Here is an 18,765-nt window from a genome sequence, read left to right on the forward strand (position 1 = left end):
GACTTCTTCCCTCCCATTTTCATTACCTATAACATTTACTAACCAGCTACCCTGCACACCTCCTCCTTAAGCTCTCCACCCATTGACTCTACTCCTCCATTATCTTTGTACGTTTTTCAATGGTTCCAAATCTGGTATTTGTGCCCACGGTAATGCGCACAGGTTTCACCCTGAAATATATATTAAAATAAAGTGAGCTTTTATACATTAGCCAGATTTGTCACATCTAAGGTAGCCTGGCATTTAAAATGACACATTGGAGAAGTTTTGCTCAACATACGATTACAGAATTGCTACCTCCAATGTATGTGTGTGTGAAATGCAGTTTAAATGCATCCATAAAATAAAAACACAATTATTGCACATGCACACAATTCAATTTTTTGTTTTATTATTGTTTTTAATCAAATAAGAAAAAAGTTGGCTTATAAAAAAAACTGAAGTGAAAATACATTTATCACAGCATTTACATCTTTTAAACATTTCTGTTGGCATATCAAAAGAGTAGGATGCTGGAACTGTACAACAGGATAGAGAATTACCAACACACTTTGCGGGTTTGCAAATAGGTTAAAATGGCTCCAGTTTTGCACTTATTTCCCCCCATCACCACTCAATGGGGTGCGTACAATGACATTTGGCTTGGGCTCATTTGCGGATAGTGTCTGGCTTTGTCAGGAAAGAAGGTTCTTTCTCCTTAACTAGTGCAAAGCCAATTAAGTCAATTTTGTGTGTGTGTTAATATTTAAGATCCAGCCCACTTTTTTTCCCACTTTTGCATTTTTTAGGTTTGATTGTGACAGTTCTAGCATTAAAACAAATGCTAAAAAGTGATGAACAAAAAAAACCACCCTGTACAGTCGTGCTGCGGGGCTCTGTACAGCACAAGGCAACTTCTCTTTGGGAGCAGAGTACATCAATTGCAAATGGTTTTCTTTAAATGTTTTTTGTTTTTTTTTGTGTCTAAGAGGATTTTTCTTTACGGCTGCGAGGAGAATCTGCTCCGTTAGAGGTAACTGTCCCATTAACTCCATTTTCTGAAAGAGAAAAATAGTCAAAATCTTATGCAAGTTTATTTATACATTATAAAACAGTTTTACAATAAAAAATATTTCATGAACTAAGAGCTCATTTGCAAAAGCATTTAAGACTTCCAAATTACACTAAAATTGCTCATCTGTGCAAGGAAAATGTGTAAATTTAGAATTATTGCTTTGAAGTGATTTGCTTGCAGAGACATATTAAACCTATACCTTTTAATCATTGGGTAAAATATTAAAGAGGCTTAAAAAATGTCTGCTTATTTCACCTATGTTAGCAGCAGTTTTTAGAGAACACAGTAGATGAAGAGCATGAAAAATGCAATGATTTGCACTTGCAGCTCATGAAATGGACCAGACACTAAAGCAACAGCAGATATGTTTTGAATAAGATTTACTACTTACAAACTTGCTAAAAACACTATGTAAATAAGCACCAAGAGCTGTTAAATGGCTAAGAAGTATTTTAGTTTTGCAAACCATGCAGAAATCAATGCATGAAAAACCATGCTGTAGATAGCTCTTTGTAGAACAAGACAACAGCACCCGCATGTAATATCAGTTATTGCCTACATTATTCTCCAAAATAATGCAAGTGCACTGTTATTTAGGGATTTTACAGGTTACTGAGAGTCAGTTAAAATAGTCTATGTTTATGTTTTATACAGCTTTTCTGGAACCCCCATGTATAAGAAATTTTATGTAAAATGTGATCACTCAGTAAAGCCTAACCAGTATTGTAGTATTTTAATTATAATTTTGGCCTACAGGGGCGCTGTTTCATTAGAGACTATGGCTGATGATTTCAACCTTGGCACTGCAACTTGTATGAATCCTCCTCCTTCAAATATGACTTGTGCACAAATGCTTTACTGAATATGTATCTAGAACAGAGTAACTTAACATAACTTATACCGACTAGTGTCTAAAGTGGTTGCAACATCAGACAAAAAGCTTAATGATAAAAGCATAGTATGTCTGCTCTATGTGCGAATCTACTAACCTGCAGTCTATTTACAGGGATTCTGTTACCTCAGAAGCCATTACAAGAGCTCTGACTTCTGAACTAGCCCCCAATGCACCAACCTCTTTATAGAAGGTATATGTATATATGTACACACACACACTTAAGCATAGTACCGACAGCATGCTAGACAGATGAGGTCAAGTGTACACACAACACATTGGCTATGTCAGGTATATATAAGAACACATTAGAATTGGGCACTGCGTTAAACACACCTTTTTCCTTCCGTGCACTTTTGCCTTTAGCGACAGTTCTCCTCTTTTGAGAAGGCTGTGGTGATGAATGCTCCCTCCATCGTCTCAGCTGAAAATTAATGAACTTCCACATCATAAATGCCTGAGTTATGCAAATAGATGCCAACACACTGATTCTGAAAACAGATTGGAGAAAGATACGGATAATTAGAGTTCATACTCTTCAGGAGTTCATTTAAAGACTAACAAGCTTCCACCTCCCTTTTAGTTATATTAAATCTGACAGGTTCAGGCCTTGTTTAGAAAAGCTGCTGACGCTCCATGCCAAACATCAAGGGAGCAAATCACTGAAAATGTTACAGGCATCAGGATTATTGATCTGGTACCTGCACACCTCTGCTGGTCACATGGGTGACAGTATAAGCCACAGGTTACTCTGAAATGCCCATGCATATTCTTAACCCACAACTTACTGCCAATTATGTGAAAAGGAGGCACATGCAAGCACGGGACAAATGTTCCTGGTGCCTCCACAATTTACAGAGCCATTTGCTTCTATAATGTTCTGTTTGAGACATGAAGGGGCATATTCAATTGCTAGAATATCCCGCCGCGTAAGAAACTATTACCGTTATTACGGTAATAGTAAACTGGATTTCAGCTCGCGGCTCAGGGAGCTGCGAGCTGAAATCCAGCGAGAAAACTACCGTAATAATGTTTTTTACCGCAAGATTTTCGGCGTTTCCGCCGACAATTGAATATGCCCCAAAGAATGAATACCTGAAAAAGTGATTGCATGAACAAGCCCATAAAAGCATATTCATGATGTACTTTTATTAGCACATGTCTTTATTTGTGAAAATGTGTTGTATTAAGGGTTACATAGTATTTATTTAAAAAAGTGATCCCAATGTGAGTAATACTAGTCACATTGATGCAATGAACAGCAGCAAGTGACTGCATTAAATACACAAATACACTCTACAAGTACCCAAGTATTACTAGCCATCTGTCTAGTAAATTTCTACACTTTTTCTAGGGAGCACTCTGGCTTTAACTATACAATCCACACATCAGGCCACAACCCCCACAACTTTTTCACAATATTTAATAAATGTAGTAATAGAAAAATTTAAATTCACATTTATGAATTTTAAAAAAAAAAAAAAAAAGTGAATCCATGAACAAAGTTTTATAATCTATTTTTAAAAGTTGTGGCTGTGCTTGTGTGATTTGATTGTATAAAATTAATTTCTGCACAGTGTAAGTCACTTTGAACCATATATTTTAATTACAAGTCATAGGTGAGCAAGACTCAATGTGAGAATGACAACAAACGCCTGGAACTATGAAGCTATTATATTTACAAAGGAGATCTCTTGGCGATACCGTGTGTTACCTGATGTAGAAATGCAATATACAAAAAGGAGAAAGAAAGGAACAATGGATATACAATAACCACACTCATGTACACATTATATGTACCGGATTGCTAGAATGTTGAAGTTTCCAGAGCTGATGTCCAATTCTTGATTCTCTGCCCGAGTGAGTCCAAATCCAACAGTGAGGACAGAGAGTATAAGTGTCAGGAGACGGCCCAGCACAAACAGAACAGCCCATAAGGTAAATCTGCCAATAATCAGATAAAAAAAAATAAGTATATATAGTTTTGTAGTGCTTTAATATCACAGGCACACACACCAAAAACTAAAATAAACGCTTTACAGGAACTACTACAACAATGAAACAGACCTATCACCAAGATTTCTAGTGGATAGTAATTTCTGATTCAATCCCGATTGAAGTTTACTTTCTTCTTTTAACTTTAGCTAAGATGTGAAGTGAGTGAGTGAGGTGTTATAAAGAGACTACTGTATAACTACGTTCATCACATTTATACCACAGAAGGCTCATATTATAATTTTGAAACTAAAATCAGACTCACCCTTTCTGGTATTTTTCATTACTGAAGTAAAAAAGACGGGACATGTGGAAAAGAAATTCAACAAAGTAATGGAGAACCAGAAGAACAAGACCAAGATGATTGAGGCTGTAAAAAAGGAACATTGTGCTATTAATAGAACAGCAGATAAATGTCAAAATTAATACATTTCACAATAACTGTCTTACTAGCAAACTGTGTTTATGACAGGTTAGAAGCAGTGGAGGCTGCCAACATCCAAAGATACTTAACACATGTAAGAGACTAGCAGCATCAACACAAGCTTTAAAACACAATACATTGACACTAATGCACAATATCCTCATATTTCAAAGGTCCAAATCAATAGTCTGTATCCATAAGAGCCATAAATTGCAATTGTGCTGAGGGCAAGACAGACAAGACACCCCATTGCCCTTAAGTTTACCCAAATTAACCTAAAATATTGTCTCTGCTTCCCCCCTTCAGCTTTGCACCCTAGTCACTGGGCCCACTAGCACAGCCCATGTGATCACTATCCAATTACGTACATCTTAAGGTGAACCTATTACTGCATCTGAGCCAGAGCTCTATGTGTGCACGTATAGCAGTATACTTACTTTAATACATATGCGCCTATAATATGAAAGAGATACAGTCCAATATAAACCAGCTGACGGGGAATATCTTCCTAAATAAAGGAAAAAGTCAACTATGAGCAACATTTAAATTATACAAATATTTCTCCATTATAAAGCTATACAGACATGATTATTTTACATAATGTGCATAAATGCTTCCTACTAAAATGTCTCAGACATTATAAAAGTGAACCACTGGTGCAGGCGAGACATTGAAGACTTCCTACAAATAATCATATTACATTTAGATGTCTGTCTAGTGTGTAGTTGTGAGCAGGTGATTGGTCAGCCTTAAATTAAAAATGTGTATGTTCCACAACATAGATCGTCAGAATCCTCAATTAACTAGAAATAAAAAATTTTAAAAAAAAAAAGGTTGGGGGGTTCCCATTTACCTTTTTGGTTTTCTGAAAATAAAGCTCGGGAAAGGCATGGAACCAATAGGCCAATTGAGAAATGTAGAAAAACTTCATCTGGAATCTGAAAAAAGAAAAGAAAAAAAACCAAAATGCTTAAAGAAAATAAAAGTAAAAGAAACCATCAAACTCTGCATCTAAACATCTCTGTGTGACCAACAATAATCTGTCTCTGCTGCTCAGGATAAAGATTTGGGGTCTCAGGCAGTCGCCCTATCTGTCCCTATTTACTTACAGATAAATAGATAGAACGTGTCACTCTTCTACCTGACAGACTGCAACTGCATAGTACAGTGAGAGTGGTAATAAATAACAGCATATCTTACTGTCATTACCGCATTATTATATAGACCATCCTTATATGGGGCCGCCATTGCTACCACACCTCCGCCAAAAAGAGTTTGGTACAACATTCACTTTTTGACAGATACACTTTTGGCATAACATTAGTCAAGACTGTCCCTGGCTCCATACATTGGATGCCTACACTAGAAGATCTGCAAGTTCCTCTTAAAAAAAAATAAAGTACTCTAACCTCAAAAATTGAGCAATGTTATAAGCCATATTTCATATTATAGCACAGGCTGTGGGCAAACCTTGGGGATCTGTGAATGCTAGACCATTGAATAAGCTGTCATTTTGTTGAAGCTGCTGGACCTGGCTATACCCTATCACAACATACCCCATGTAGTCAGAGCTGCTTACTGTCACTAAGCCAGGAAGAACACCTGAATAAGGGTCAGGGACTCAAAGTTGTCTATGTAACACCTTTATAGAAGCTGTCGTGAGCATAGAGAATTTACAGTTATTTATACGCGTTAACCCATCACATAATTGTGGGGAATAAGGCCTATATCCTAACTGCAGTGTAAATGTTATATCAAATGAATCCATTGATAAGTTGAAGGCTCTGCACATTCCAATGTGAGCAGGTAGGAGTGTCATCTGTGGCAGCTTCAAAGAGTCCCTGCTGGGAGATATATCCTGGCCAGGGATGACATTTTGACACCTGAATACTTTTAGGAACCGCTCAGCATGGTGTCTGGCTCAAAGAGCCCATGTGCTTACTTGGCTATATGTGATATAGACAAACATAATTCAGTTTTAAAATATGCCACTTAAAATCAATAAAAGTAGTGATCAACCACATTCCTCAATAGCATGATAAAGAGCAGCTCATATGTCAAACTAAGAAATCTGCCCCACAGAGAAGTTAAGGAAATGAGTGTAAGCTCTACGAATACAATGTATTTAGGCGTGTTTGGTATCAAAAGATGGACAAATTCATAGGGGATTTATTAGTTATAAAATTGGGTCTGTGCGAGTCTCTACAGAAAAGTTAGGCAACATAGTAGAATTGGGTAGTAAATCAGACAACATGCAAATGGCGATTGAAAAAGTATCACAGACCACAACACCAGGGGGTGGGGAACGGTGTAAAGTTGTCTTTAAAAAGCCGAGACCAGTTACAGCAAATTGTCAATCATTCATTGATAAGTTTTCCATCTTCAAGCCAATTTCCCTTGGCTCAGAATATAGCACTTTGATCTAATCCTTTAAATTTTAAACTGTTTTGCTTGTGTATGTTATGTCAATTTATTACTTTAATTTTTTTTTTATATCTGAATGCCCTGTACTTTTGTATATTAAATCAATAATATGTGGCGTCTTGATACTCTAACGAATCCATTATCCTGTTAAGAAGAATATAGCTCGACCAAGTTAACCCTTTGAATGCGGGTATGCGATTTGTTCATACATTTGATTAACAAGCTTAGTATGTGCTTGTATTTACCTTTGTGTAACAGTCTAGAGGTGTGAAGAGTTAACCCTTTGTTTGCTGGTGGGGGCTTTGTTAGCCTGTGGTAACTAGAAGCCTTGTGTGGTAGTGTGGGACAGGATATTGAGGTCCTATTGCCTGTATTCAATAGTTGGTGGCAAACCTGTAGTGTATAGGGAGGTGAGCGCTGTGTGGGTGAGATTCAGTAGGTCTATAACCTGTGTGATAGGTAGAGACTGTGGGCTGGAATCGTGTGTGACCTCATACAGCAAACACCCCAAAGTCACGGGAGCATATTCATGACAGAAGCTATGACAATTCCTGCAACAGGGACATCTTACATTTATCTCTTAATATTTACACAAGACAAACACAAATGGGATATAAGGGGTCTGCCCTGAAACTTGGTCTGCAAATAGGTTTTCAAACAGACTTTCCAACATACATAACAGGGCTCACTGCATTGCAGAAACTGAAAACCTCTTTTGGTCAACAAAAAACTCCTAGCAACAGTGGATGAGAAATAGCCAGCCTCCCATCTGCTGCAGTCCTCCCAAAAAACAAACATCAGCCTAATGGGTGGTACCCATGGATTACTTGTTTGATTTAAGAAAGTAATTACTAGCGTAACGGTCACCCATGAAGACGAGAGATAGACAATAAATGGTTGTAACATATTTTTTCTTTCAATAAATAGTACAGTAATTTTATTGTTCTATTGTGTATAGCTCAATCTGCACCGGACCGGGTCTTATTTCACCAAGAGCTTTTCCCGCCATGCTGTTCAGTGACAGCAGAAGAGTCAGGTAAGTTTTGCACGAATATGATCATATAACAAGGTGCCCATTAAAAAAATGGCGGCAGCTTTCTGCTGGACCGATGAAGCAAATATGTTAAAGCAACGTGGTCATGTCCTTAGTGAAAATATGCAAGACTAGTGATACTGTCAACATAATGTCACAGGATTTGCCAAAGTGGGAGGGAAAGTGATATGCTAACAGCCAGCCTAGTAAACCTACTGCCATTGTTCCCAAGCACTAAAATTGCAGATTACTTAAACTAAAATGCCTGGTGCTAGTGTCACTGCCTTCCAACCAACTGCTGAAAGGGAGCATTATTACCAAACATTTATTGTATGTAAAGCACCAACCCCATAAAGGACTTGTCACATTCAAGAATACTTGTTTTGTTGCCAATTACACTATGTACCAAAAAGATTTTCTATGCTTCTACTTAGGAGAGTAGTGGGAGAAAAAAAAGTTCGAGTGAGAACGGCATAGATGCAGAGGCCACTGGCCCCATCACCAGCAGGACCAGTTAAGATGTAGTAAACTTCTGAAACCAGTACTGTATTTTTTTTCCAGCAAAGCTTTAATGGGCCAAACTCATGCAACGAAGTCAAAAGAATTTGGGCAACAAAACAATCAGATAAACTGATTAACAAAAATGTGTTTACTTACGGTAAGAATATGTGGGGGTAGCCTTTCCATAAACTTGTTGGATCAGAAAGATAATTCTCCTAAACAAATGAACAATATACATTATATAGAGATAGATAGAAGACAGCCTTAATATGGTAAAAGTCACTGACAGCGGCACTAACATCTATCAGCTAAATGCTTCTGACAAAGCCTTTTCTCTGTGAATTAGGTTTCATTCTTTAATCATTAAAGCAGTATCCAAACATGGTAATTAGTGGTTATGCAGGTAGTTATTTTGCTGAAAATAACATTACTGTTCAGAAATGGTTGCTATGGTAACGCTAATACCACAAAGACCGCAGGCTCTTCAGTTTAGTACAGCAACAGTGGGATCCCAATAGCATTACTTTACTATGTTCTTGTACTGAATACAGATAAGCAAACAGTGCTGGATATACTGACCACATGTGTAAGGCTGAGGAAAAATTACCCTGCTGTAAGCTTTCACCAATATAATATGCAGATTGCACAGCAATGTAAACAACTGTTCTATTGGATGTTTGGTCTATGTCATGGTCTCTGATATTTAAAGAATTTCAATGCTATAAACATCCATGACTAATGTGAAATCGGAAAAGGATTAAAAAGTTAACAATCTAGTGAAAGTGCTAACATTCTTAAACCTTGCTGTTTAAAAAACAAACAAAAAAACCCCACAACAAACCCACTAGATTCTAAGGGGCATATTCAATTCTTCCGTTCCCGTGTTGCGTAAAAACTATTACCGATATTACGGTAATAGTTACCTGGATTTCAGCTCGCGGCTCAGGGAGCTGCGAGCTGAAATCCAGCGAGAAAATTACCATAGTAACGTTATAACGGTAATAATGCGCGGATCGCGAGATTTTCGGCGTTTCCGCCGAGAATTGAATGTGCCCCTAAATGTGAATCCCAGGCGTTTCATGTAACGAGAGTATAATGGTCAGCTATACAGTATTCAGGACTGTAGAGTGACAAATCTCTTGCAAGACCAAGCAGAATCAATTTGCAGAGCAAGTAAACTCAATATTAAGCAATAAAGGCGACTGATCTTTGGCTTTTATACACATTCCGCAAATTTCACTAAATACATTGCGCCATCTCTTTTATGTCCTTTTGTGTTTACCTGCTCAAATAAAGACATGACTGAAACAGGAGTTTGCACCCAGAGTACAGGTTTGTGCAGATATAATTGTAACCATAACAGAGCGCAGCAAAAACGGTGTCATAACCCATGGTGACCAAAATAATCACGGCGGTAAATTATAGCAGGAAAGCAACGACAGCCCAGTTGTACAGAAAGACTTTACTTACCGAGACAATGATGCTCGCCCCCCAAACGCAAGAGAAAAAGTAAAAAGCACTCAGCTGTCCCGACTCGTTGAACTTGCTGTGTTTTGTCTTGGAGAAGTGCATGCGCCTGTTGATTTTCTGAAACAAGACCGCTTGGTGAGAAACACATTTACCCTCTCATCGATTCTTGTAAATTCAGACTGATGCACAATCTATATAACTTTCAATAGCTGAATCACTGGAAATCACATCAAAGCTTTCACAAGAACTTAAATTATCTAAAGGTGTTTCATCTACAAGATTCTAGAGAATACTGGAGCAATGTGAAATGAGTTATATGGAAATCTACTTACTAGAAAAATAACTGCATGTTCCTCACCCAAGCCGTAGGTTTAAAACAAGTGGAATGTACACAGGTCTGTTACCCCTGATAGTGAGCAGTGGGAAAAGACTAGAAGGGACTAAATTCCCCTTACATTCCCCCCCACATCTTGCTGAGCAGTGATCACGTTTCAGGGTTTGCAAACCTCCAATAGGCAAGTTGGATATTCACCCTCTCCCCGATTGGAGGAAAATGAACTTCTATGGAATGTGCAAAGATTTTCCCTTATTTAATTCAAAACAGACAAGGAATGATTTCCAAATGTGCTCACTTAATTGCTCTTAGTATTTAAAAGCAGTCCCTATTATTCAAACTCTGATTAAAAAAAAAAAAAAAAGACTAGCACACATTATAGCTATAGGTTCTAGATAAAAACCAAGGATCAAGCATAAAGTGCACCTGTAAGCGCATTGCTACGGTATGAGCTACAGTTGCAATTATTGCGTTGAGCTCATTTTCAAGAATGACAATATTACTTAATGTCTGGAGAAGCAAAGACTTCTGTACTTACGTCTAATACGTATTCTTGTATAACCGCATGTAGTATTATTGCCACAAGCATGTAGAAGAAGACTGTGGCCACATCTTTGACACCATACTGATATAATGTAACTGGCTCAATGAGGAGACCTGGAGGACACAAGAACGAGAGACATAAATATAGAAACCTGCCTAGAGAAAGTATTTCAGAGGAGCATTTCCACCTATTCCATTAGCCAATGTCTGAAAACTGCATTACAAAGAGGATACATTGTTTCCTATGGGATTGTTCCCATAATTGCTTGTAATATATTAGAGCACGGCTCCATTTTTCGTATGTTAATGTACAAAAGTACAATACTTTGTAGCAATAACATTCAACAAATCAAACGCACATGGAAAACACCTCACTAAAATGCATTTAAATCATACAATCATTTTCATGAATTTTACCCATTTTCCAATTTGCACCACCCCAGAAGGGTTGCAAATACAAAGAGCAATATACTTTTCTAAAAGAACAATAAGCAGTCTTATCTGGTGATTTATAGATATAATCCTAAACATGAGGCATTGCAGATATTCTAAATAAATTACAAACATGTAGTACAACCATCTCAGCATATGTAATAAGCATTCGCCATATCACATTATTATACTTCCTGCCAAATGCAGTTGGCAGGAAATCTCCAAAATATTAAAATTCATGAATGATTACCTGTAAAAAAAAAAAAGTTTTTGCCATTAAACTTCCAGATTAGAGTTAATACAACACAAGCCTATCACTGGGCCGCAATACAGTTGTAGGTTACATGGTATTTTCCACACATGTACATTTAAAAAACCAATGCAGAGAATGAAACTGTACAAATTTGCACAACATTTTTTTAAAAAACACAAGTGTGCTATACAAATGTATGGCCCACGCAGGAAAAAGACTACCCTTAGCAAAAATATATAGACCTCTGTGCAGTGTGTACACTACATGGGGAGCAAGTGGGAATTTTAAAATTCCACTTTAAACACTATCGACATTATAAATATAAATAGAGTGCAGTAGCACACTTTCTTTTTTTTTGGTTTAAACATCAAAAGGTAACAGAGCAAGAAACACAAAACAATAAAAAAAAAAAACAAAGAAAAACCATTACCTAGTTTAAAAAACACACACACACACACACACACACACACTATGGGGCATATTTAATTATTTTGAATTCCCGCGGCGTTAAAACTATTACCGTTATTACGGTAATAGTAAGCTGGATTTCAGCGAGAAGACTACCGTACTAACGGTAATAGTGCGCGCTGCGAGATTTTTGACATTTTCGCCAACAATTGAATATGCCCCACTGTCTGCTTAATTATTGCATGCTTCTCTCTCTGCTGGATTTATCAATAAATGGCAGGAATGGCCCCATTTAAATGGATAGGCCATTTAGCAATGTAGATGTATATTGATCCAAATATAATCATGGAGCTAGAAGTAGAACACTTACCTGTCTACATTTTGAAACCTACAGAAATGCATTGCTCAATTGTCCTGCAATTGTTGTTGCAGAATAACAGAGGATGCAGCCCTAACTCAGATTACATGACTGCTCCTACTTCTGTGATGGTGGGTGGTATATACAGGCAGTGTCCTTAAATAGAATATACACAGTTATCAACTGGCTCCTATTTTGGAATGCGTTTAACATAACAAGATAATGTGGATTTATTTGCCAGCTCACAGCAGATTTACTTAAAGCCCTATAAAAAGCTATCCAGTAGGGAAAAGAGCAATTACCCGCAACATGACACAGCCACCACTGGAGTTTTTACCATCAGTGCTATCACTGTGTTACAGCTTTACTGAAGCATTGGCCAAGCTACTTCTTCATTTCAATAAACTTTATATAAAACAAATCTGCAATCTATGCACACTTTCTTTATGTCAGTAGCAGCCCAATGTATGTCATGAGCAGAATTATTTAGCAGGACACTGCATCCAAACATTTAAATATTCAATCCATTTGAGTAGGAGACAGAAAATAAAAATCACCATGTCCACACAGAAATATACAGGTGCAATATACTGTTCTGATCTAAAGCAATTTGATCATGATCAGACACGCTGCTAAATGAGGGTGAATGACATTCATAGGACCCACAGATACAAAGAAGCAATCCGGCAGCTGGCCCGAAGAGTTCAAATGACCAGATCTTGTCCAATTTAGCCACCATGGGTGGCCAAACAGGACACGGATCCCGTCATTGGGCGATTTCCTGTGTGTGGCCAGCTTAAACCTATTCAAAGCAAACAAAAAATGCACCACAATACAATAAACAGATACATAGCCCAAAAATAAGTAAAGAGATCATTTCAAAATTTGAGAACTTGCCTTCCACTGGAATGGTGACATTATATTGTAGCGTGACAAACATGACTGCCGCTTTTGCTGTAATCTAGGAAGAGAGGGAAAGAAAACATAAGCTAAATAAGTTTTAGATATGTATCAGTCAGTGTTGTGAAACTAACTAGAGGATAACTAAATTATGTAAATTAGTTACAGTTCAGTTATATCTACATTTAAAATCGTACTACATGTGTTTAGGAAACCAGACATAGGCTCTAAGAAAGGGTAGGCAAATTGAGGCTGTCAGCTGCTCGAGAACCATTATTTGCCAGGGCATGCTGGGGATTGCAGTTCAACAGCTGGGAAAACAACAGCTTGGGAAAGAATTGGTCTGGTCTAGAGGAATAACATTACACTAAGCATTAATTCCCTGCTACATTATGTGCAGGTACAAGCGTTGATAGTCAATGAGTAAGTTATACATCACCGACTGCTGCTGGAAATACAGGTATTAAATGAGGACTAGGAGCATTTTAATTCTAAATGAAGAAACAAAGCTCGATTACTGTAAACAAGTCCAAATACAAAAATCATACAATTCACACAGAATAGCTGCACTAATGGATTAGAAATAGAAATCTACTGACAAAGGGGAAAAGTATACAGCTGTCTATGATTTCCAGATTGCCACGAGCTAAACGGCTTCATGATGTAGCTAAGCTGAGCAGCAGACTGCTGCCACGTTAACATCCCTTTGCAGTTCTAGGAAGACAGCCAGCGCAGCATGCAGCAGCCACTGGAACAGACAGCATATCCCACAAGTGCAGGCCACCCAGTGCCTCTGTGTACTAGAGAGCAGACATTTAAATCCTAGCAGAACAGGCTGCCTCTAGGGACACGTTACTTGTGCAATTGAATATAAAAAACACACAGTGCTGTTACCTCAGCACTGCAAAACGAGTAAAGAATTCTTCACAGCACACACTGACCGAACAGCCCAAAGCGAGTGGCACACACTTTAAAATGCAGATGAGAGGGTGAAATATATATATTACACAAACACCACTATGTTTATTGGATCAATAGTCACCTTTTCTCCTTTAACCATTTGGGACACTGGCTAACACTGGTGCTAAGCACCACCTATATGAAGTAGGGCATATGGTCAGCAAGGCCTCTGTCCGAGACCAGTTTTTCTGATGGGCATATGTTAGCAGCTACTGTGTATTACTATAGGATCCTATGCTTGCAGCAAAATGCAGCACTAGCTTCAGTGCAAGCTCCATGGGGAAATACGAATCATTACAAACCTCACAAAGGTTAAATACACTTCTGTAAACAGCCCTACATATTTTACTTGTTAATGATCAACAAAATGTATAAAAACTGTTGTTAATATATTCTTTTAGAAACTCTTAATATTTTTGTTGAAATTAACCATTGTGTGTGTTCGGTATAAACTTAGTTTGGGGGATGTCACAAAGAAAAATGTATTTCATGGGGGGAGAAAAGTGGGATGTACTTTGAAGGATTTGCACCTATGGCAATTAAAGTTGCTGGGAAAAATTACACAAGAGGGAATTACATATGGTGCTTAAACATCACTGATTTTATGGTAGCAGCAAACAATCATAATTTAAACACAATAATTTCACAAGACTATTTTCCAGAACAAATCTATGTGTTCAATGACATTGATTTACTGAGATTGGGCTTTACAGAAAGAGAATTAAGAATATTTCTCCACTGAATTCCTTTGTTAAATATCAAGAACACTACAAAACTACAGCGATATCTTAACATAACAGTCCCTTCTTGTTTAAAACAGAATAGAACATATGAAAACATTCTCTACTGCCTGGATGTCGCAAGTGAAAGCAGTAAAATGTATCTGTTGCCTCCTATGAAAAAAGTTGTATGAATACTCTGGTAACGGTCCAAATTAAACATGGTAATGTTATTGCTTACCTTGTTATAAAGTCTATGCCATAATTAGAAAGGGGCCTATACATAACTAACTCACTACACCTCTTAGATTGTAAGCTCAGTTGGACAGGACCATCCATACCTCCTGTTTTATGTCATTGTATATCATTTAGTTGTATCATGAACCCCTCAAAGTACAATGCTAAGTAATATTCTTTATAAAGGAGAATAATAATAATGGATTCCCAGTAATGTCAATGATTCCTAACTGCTAGGCTGCATTCTCAATGATGTAATCGGTCATTAGTGAATTGCCAGGTTGCATTCTTATGAATATTAGCTCTAGTCCCAAAAAAGGACAGCTTCCACCATGCAGAGGAATTGAAAAGTGACAGGAGAATTGGACTATACACATGGTCATAATGATTTCAGCTTTTGTTTTAAAAAGTAGCATTTACTAATTATAATCTGTTCATTCTTACACACCCCATTAGGGCAGTAATTTGCAAAAACTAAGTATGTGTTTTTGTTTTTTATTTTTTAATGTTTGCAGAGTAAAAGCTTCACTAGCATCAGAGCAATCAGTATAAAAATTAATGCCCAGTGCTCCACTTCAATCAATCACAATAATAATAATAAAAACAAATATATATTCTAATGGGGGATTCAATTCTATATGTCTCCAGAACAGTCCACAAAGACACATAAGTGGAGTTTATCAGAAATATCCACCCATTTCCCCTCGCGTCCTATACGACGCTACAAAGTAAAACAATGCAGATGTATTGCATTACTGATAGACTGTTAAACTGATGGTATGGATCACAGCTGTCCAGGCTACAGACTCCATAATTTTTTTCCCATTAAACTATACTCATTTCCAAAACATAGAAGACACAGCCATTGTGTTTGATGAACTAATTTTCTCAAAACGCAGTCTATCAATTCATTAGGAACCAGATTACAGAGTTTCATTTTTCTTAGCTAACGTCCTACAAATCATCTCCATTCCAAAAGCTAAATGGCTAACAGACACAGTCTCTCAGCCTGTCATGTGATGGCAGAGAGGGGAGAAGGAGAATATCAAAGTGCAGACAGAGCTCAGAGGGGTGTCCCAAAGCCTCTCTGCTCATTAAACCTTGTGTCTGGTTGCCATGATAGTCCAGAATGATAAATCGCTAATATTTACCTGAAGAAAAAAATGACAAAGGGAATGGGAAATACCAACATTCTTCTTATAGCCTGCCACAGAAATTTATATCAGGAGAGGAAGATATATTACCGGTAATACATTGATTTTAACCCTGATAACTGCTCACGGTTCCCTGACCCACAAGCAGAAACCAGCGTTAAAGATTACCATACTAACTGGAATTATGCGCACTATTACCGTAGAAACGTTAATGGTGCATCGGCCGCGTTACTTTTGACAGTAATGCGACCAATTGAATCTGCCCCCTAGAGTCCAACAGCAATCACCTGCTGTCTGGATTCCCTTGTTTATCCAAAAATTATTCTATTTGTTTTAATTTCATAATTGCCAGTCATTGTTTTTAGGGCCACGCATATGGCCATAAAGGGCCGATTTGCTGATATTGTTGTGTGTGACCATTTAGATCCCTGCTGTTCTGATAGCTGGAGAGGAAGCAGGTTAATACTTTAACCCATTTAAATCCTGAACACTATATCAATGAAGAGACTCAATAGATCTTTTACCTGAAACTTTATACATCTGCACTTCAATACCAGCATCAGTGCACTCTTTACACCTATTCTATATTTGGAATAGATTAAGTTGCTATCAATGTAACTTTTATACACATCTCTATGGCTTGCTACTTTTCATGGACTGCAAATATTACTGTAATATTTCAAGAGAGCGCTGATAAGAGTTCTCTGTAGCCTGGGTAGTCTAAGACAGATGTGCAAAACACTTCCAGAGACACAGTGGACTTCAACATAGCCATTCTAAAGCTACAGAACACAGCAAATATGCAACATGAATTACAAACAAAACAAATAAATGGGAGTACAGATAAAAGTGGAGATCACTGACTCAGCAGACTCAAAGAGAACAAGATTTGCCAAATCTGCAAAAGTAATAAGCATATTGTTCTTTTATGCTCATATGAACAGTCCTGACTCTACATTGAGTACTTTTAATAAGTATCTATAGGAGTATGCAAATTTGAGATTACACATCAGCATTTTGATTGCATTCTTATTTTCCATGTGGGTACAAGCATGCAAACTCAGTAAGACTTAAACTGTATTGTAACTGTATATTCTATGTTTAAACCATATTTATACTTTCTAGAAGACAACCAAAAAACATATTACAGAGGATTAAAAATAAACATTTAAGCTAAATATTTTTAACAAAATAATAAAATATTCAACAATGAAAAGAATAATTCTGTAAAGCAGACAGCCCCTATAGAAATGCATAGGAGTGGCAAGTTCCAGCTGTAAGACACTAGCATGAAGGGGTGTGCACGTAGCTTAACAGGCTGGAGACCGATGTGTTAGAAGTAACACGTAAGCAGTATGTGTTTGTGTGTAATGGGGTAACACGTGTGAAGCCAGCTGTGATATTACACTACATACACAAATCATAGTGGCCTATACATACTGATATAAGTATAGAAGTCAGGAGTGTCAGATGCTGCCCACTGTACCTAACAGATGTAAGCAAACTGTCGCTCACCAGATGTTGAGGAACTACAAGTCCCTGCATTCTCCTCCAGCATCTACATGGCCGGGCATGCTGGGACATGTAGTCCCACAAGAGCTGAGGAGCCACAAGTTAGTGTCATGAGCTCATTGTCACCCAGATTAGTACAAGGGGCTGTGATGGCTGCTAGGTGCCCACGTCTGGGACTCTCAGGCCCCTCTCACCTCGAACATCAGCCCGAGCAGGAAGAGCATGGCCAGGCAGGAGACAATGTCCGCATGGTTTTGGATGATGAACTCGTGGCTCAGCACTGGCGGGGTCTTACTGCTCTTCTTGCGGATGCCCATGATGACGGATGGCTCTCACACACACACCAGGGACACTGAGGCACCAACGCACCGGGTGCTCTGCCTCCTCCTCCGGCTGGGATGACGCTGTACACAACCGCTGTTCACACCACGTCGGCACTGTGGGGAGGAGCCTCGGCGTATAATTGTGTCAAGGGACGCAACGTTCTCGGGGCGCCATCTTGACTCCTGGCAAAAGTCTTTCGACTGTAAACTGCAATAGCATGGTAACCAGTTGCTATTAGTCCTGCGTTTTAGGGTATCAGTGAACGTCACATACAGGAGAGTAGATCTCCAGGAAAGTTTTTATTCACAGCCTAAATGTGTGCCACACACATTTAGGCTGTGAATAAGAACTTTCCTGGAGATCTACTCTCCTGTATGTGACGTTTCCGCGTTATTCACAGAAGCCAGGACACACTCCTGTTGCTGGACTCCGCTTTCCAGTAAGAAAAATGGCCGCAGGGAGTGTTACGCCGATATATGGAACGAGACGTTTCGTTTCTCTAATGTACCAGGTGTCAGTGTAGTGACGTAGTGGGCGGGCTCTAGCCTGGTCCAGTAAGGATGTGGTACTCAGTGGTTGGCTGCTTTTCATATAACGTAAAACACTTATTTCCCCCTACTTTTGTGTCTTACATTTAGTAGGGAGAAGGCTGCTGATAATAAGACCCAAGACAGACGTTTATTTCCTGGATATTTTGCAATATGCATAATTATTTTCCGTTGCATAGTAAAACATAGCTCATGTGACACAATCCATACCTTCCAGTAGGTCCCATTTAACCTGTCCACAATGCTCTGGTTCTGTTTTCACATTTAGTTTTCTGCTGCAATAATCTGGG

The 18,765-nt window shown here is 38.2% G+C and overlaps 1 protein-coding gene across 1 annotated transcript; it reads right to left on the reverse strand.

The window, feature by feature from the left end:
* Window positions 1-369: 369 nt before the first annotated feature.
* Window positions 370-18,033, reverse strand: TRAM1 (translocation associated membrane protein 1). The gene is made up of 11 exons (XM_075213632.1): window positions 17,798-18,033; window positions 13,019-13,082; window positions 10,666-10,784; window positions 9,794-9,910; window positions 8,480-8,538; window positions 5,219-5,303; window positions 4,803-4,873; window positions 4,207-4,311; window positions 3,747-3,890; window positions 2,283-2,437; window positions 370-1,037 (listed from the first exon to the last, which is right to left on the reverse strand). Exons 1-11 carry the CDS (start codon window positions 17,918-17,920, stop codon window positions 964-966), a joined length of 1,116 nt encoding a protein of 371 aa, XP_075069733.1. The 5' UTR covers window positions 17,921-18,033; the 3' UTR covers window positions 370-963.
* Between the last annotated feature and the right edge of the window lie 732 nt (window positions 18,034-18,765).

Source organism: Mixophyes fleayi, chromosome 5 (genome assembly GCF_038048845.1).
Source record: "Mixophyes fleayi isolate aMixFle1 chromosome 5, aMixFle1.hap1, whole genome shotgun sequence".
NCBI lineage: Eukaryota > Metazoa > Chordata > Amphibia > Anura > Limnodynastidae > Mixophyes > Mixophyes fleayi.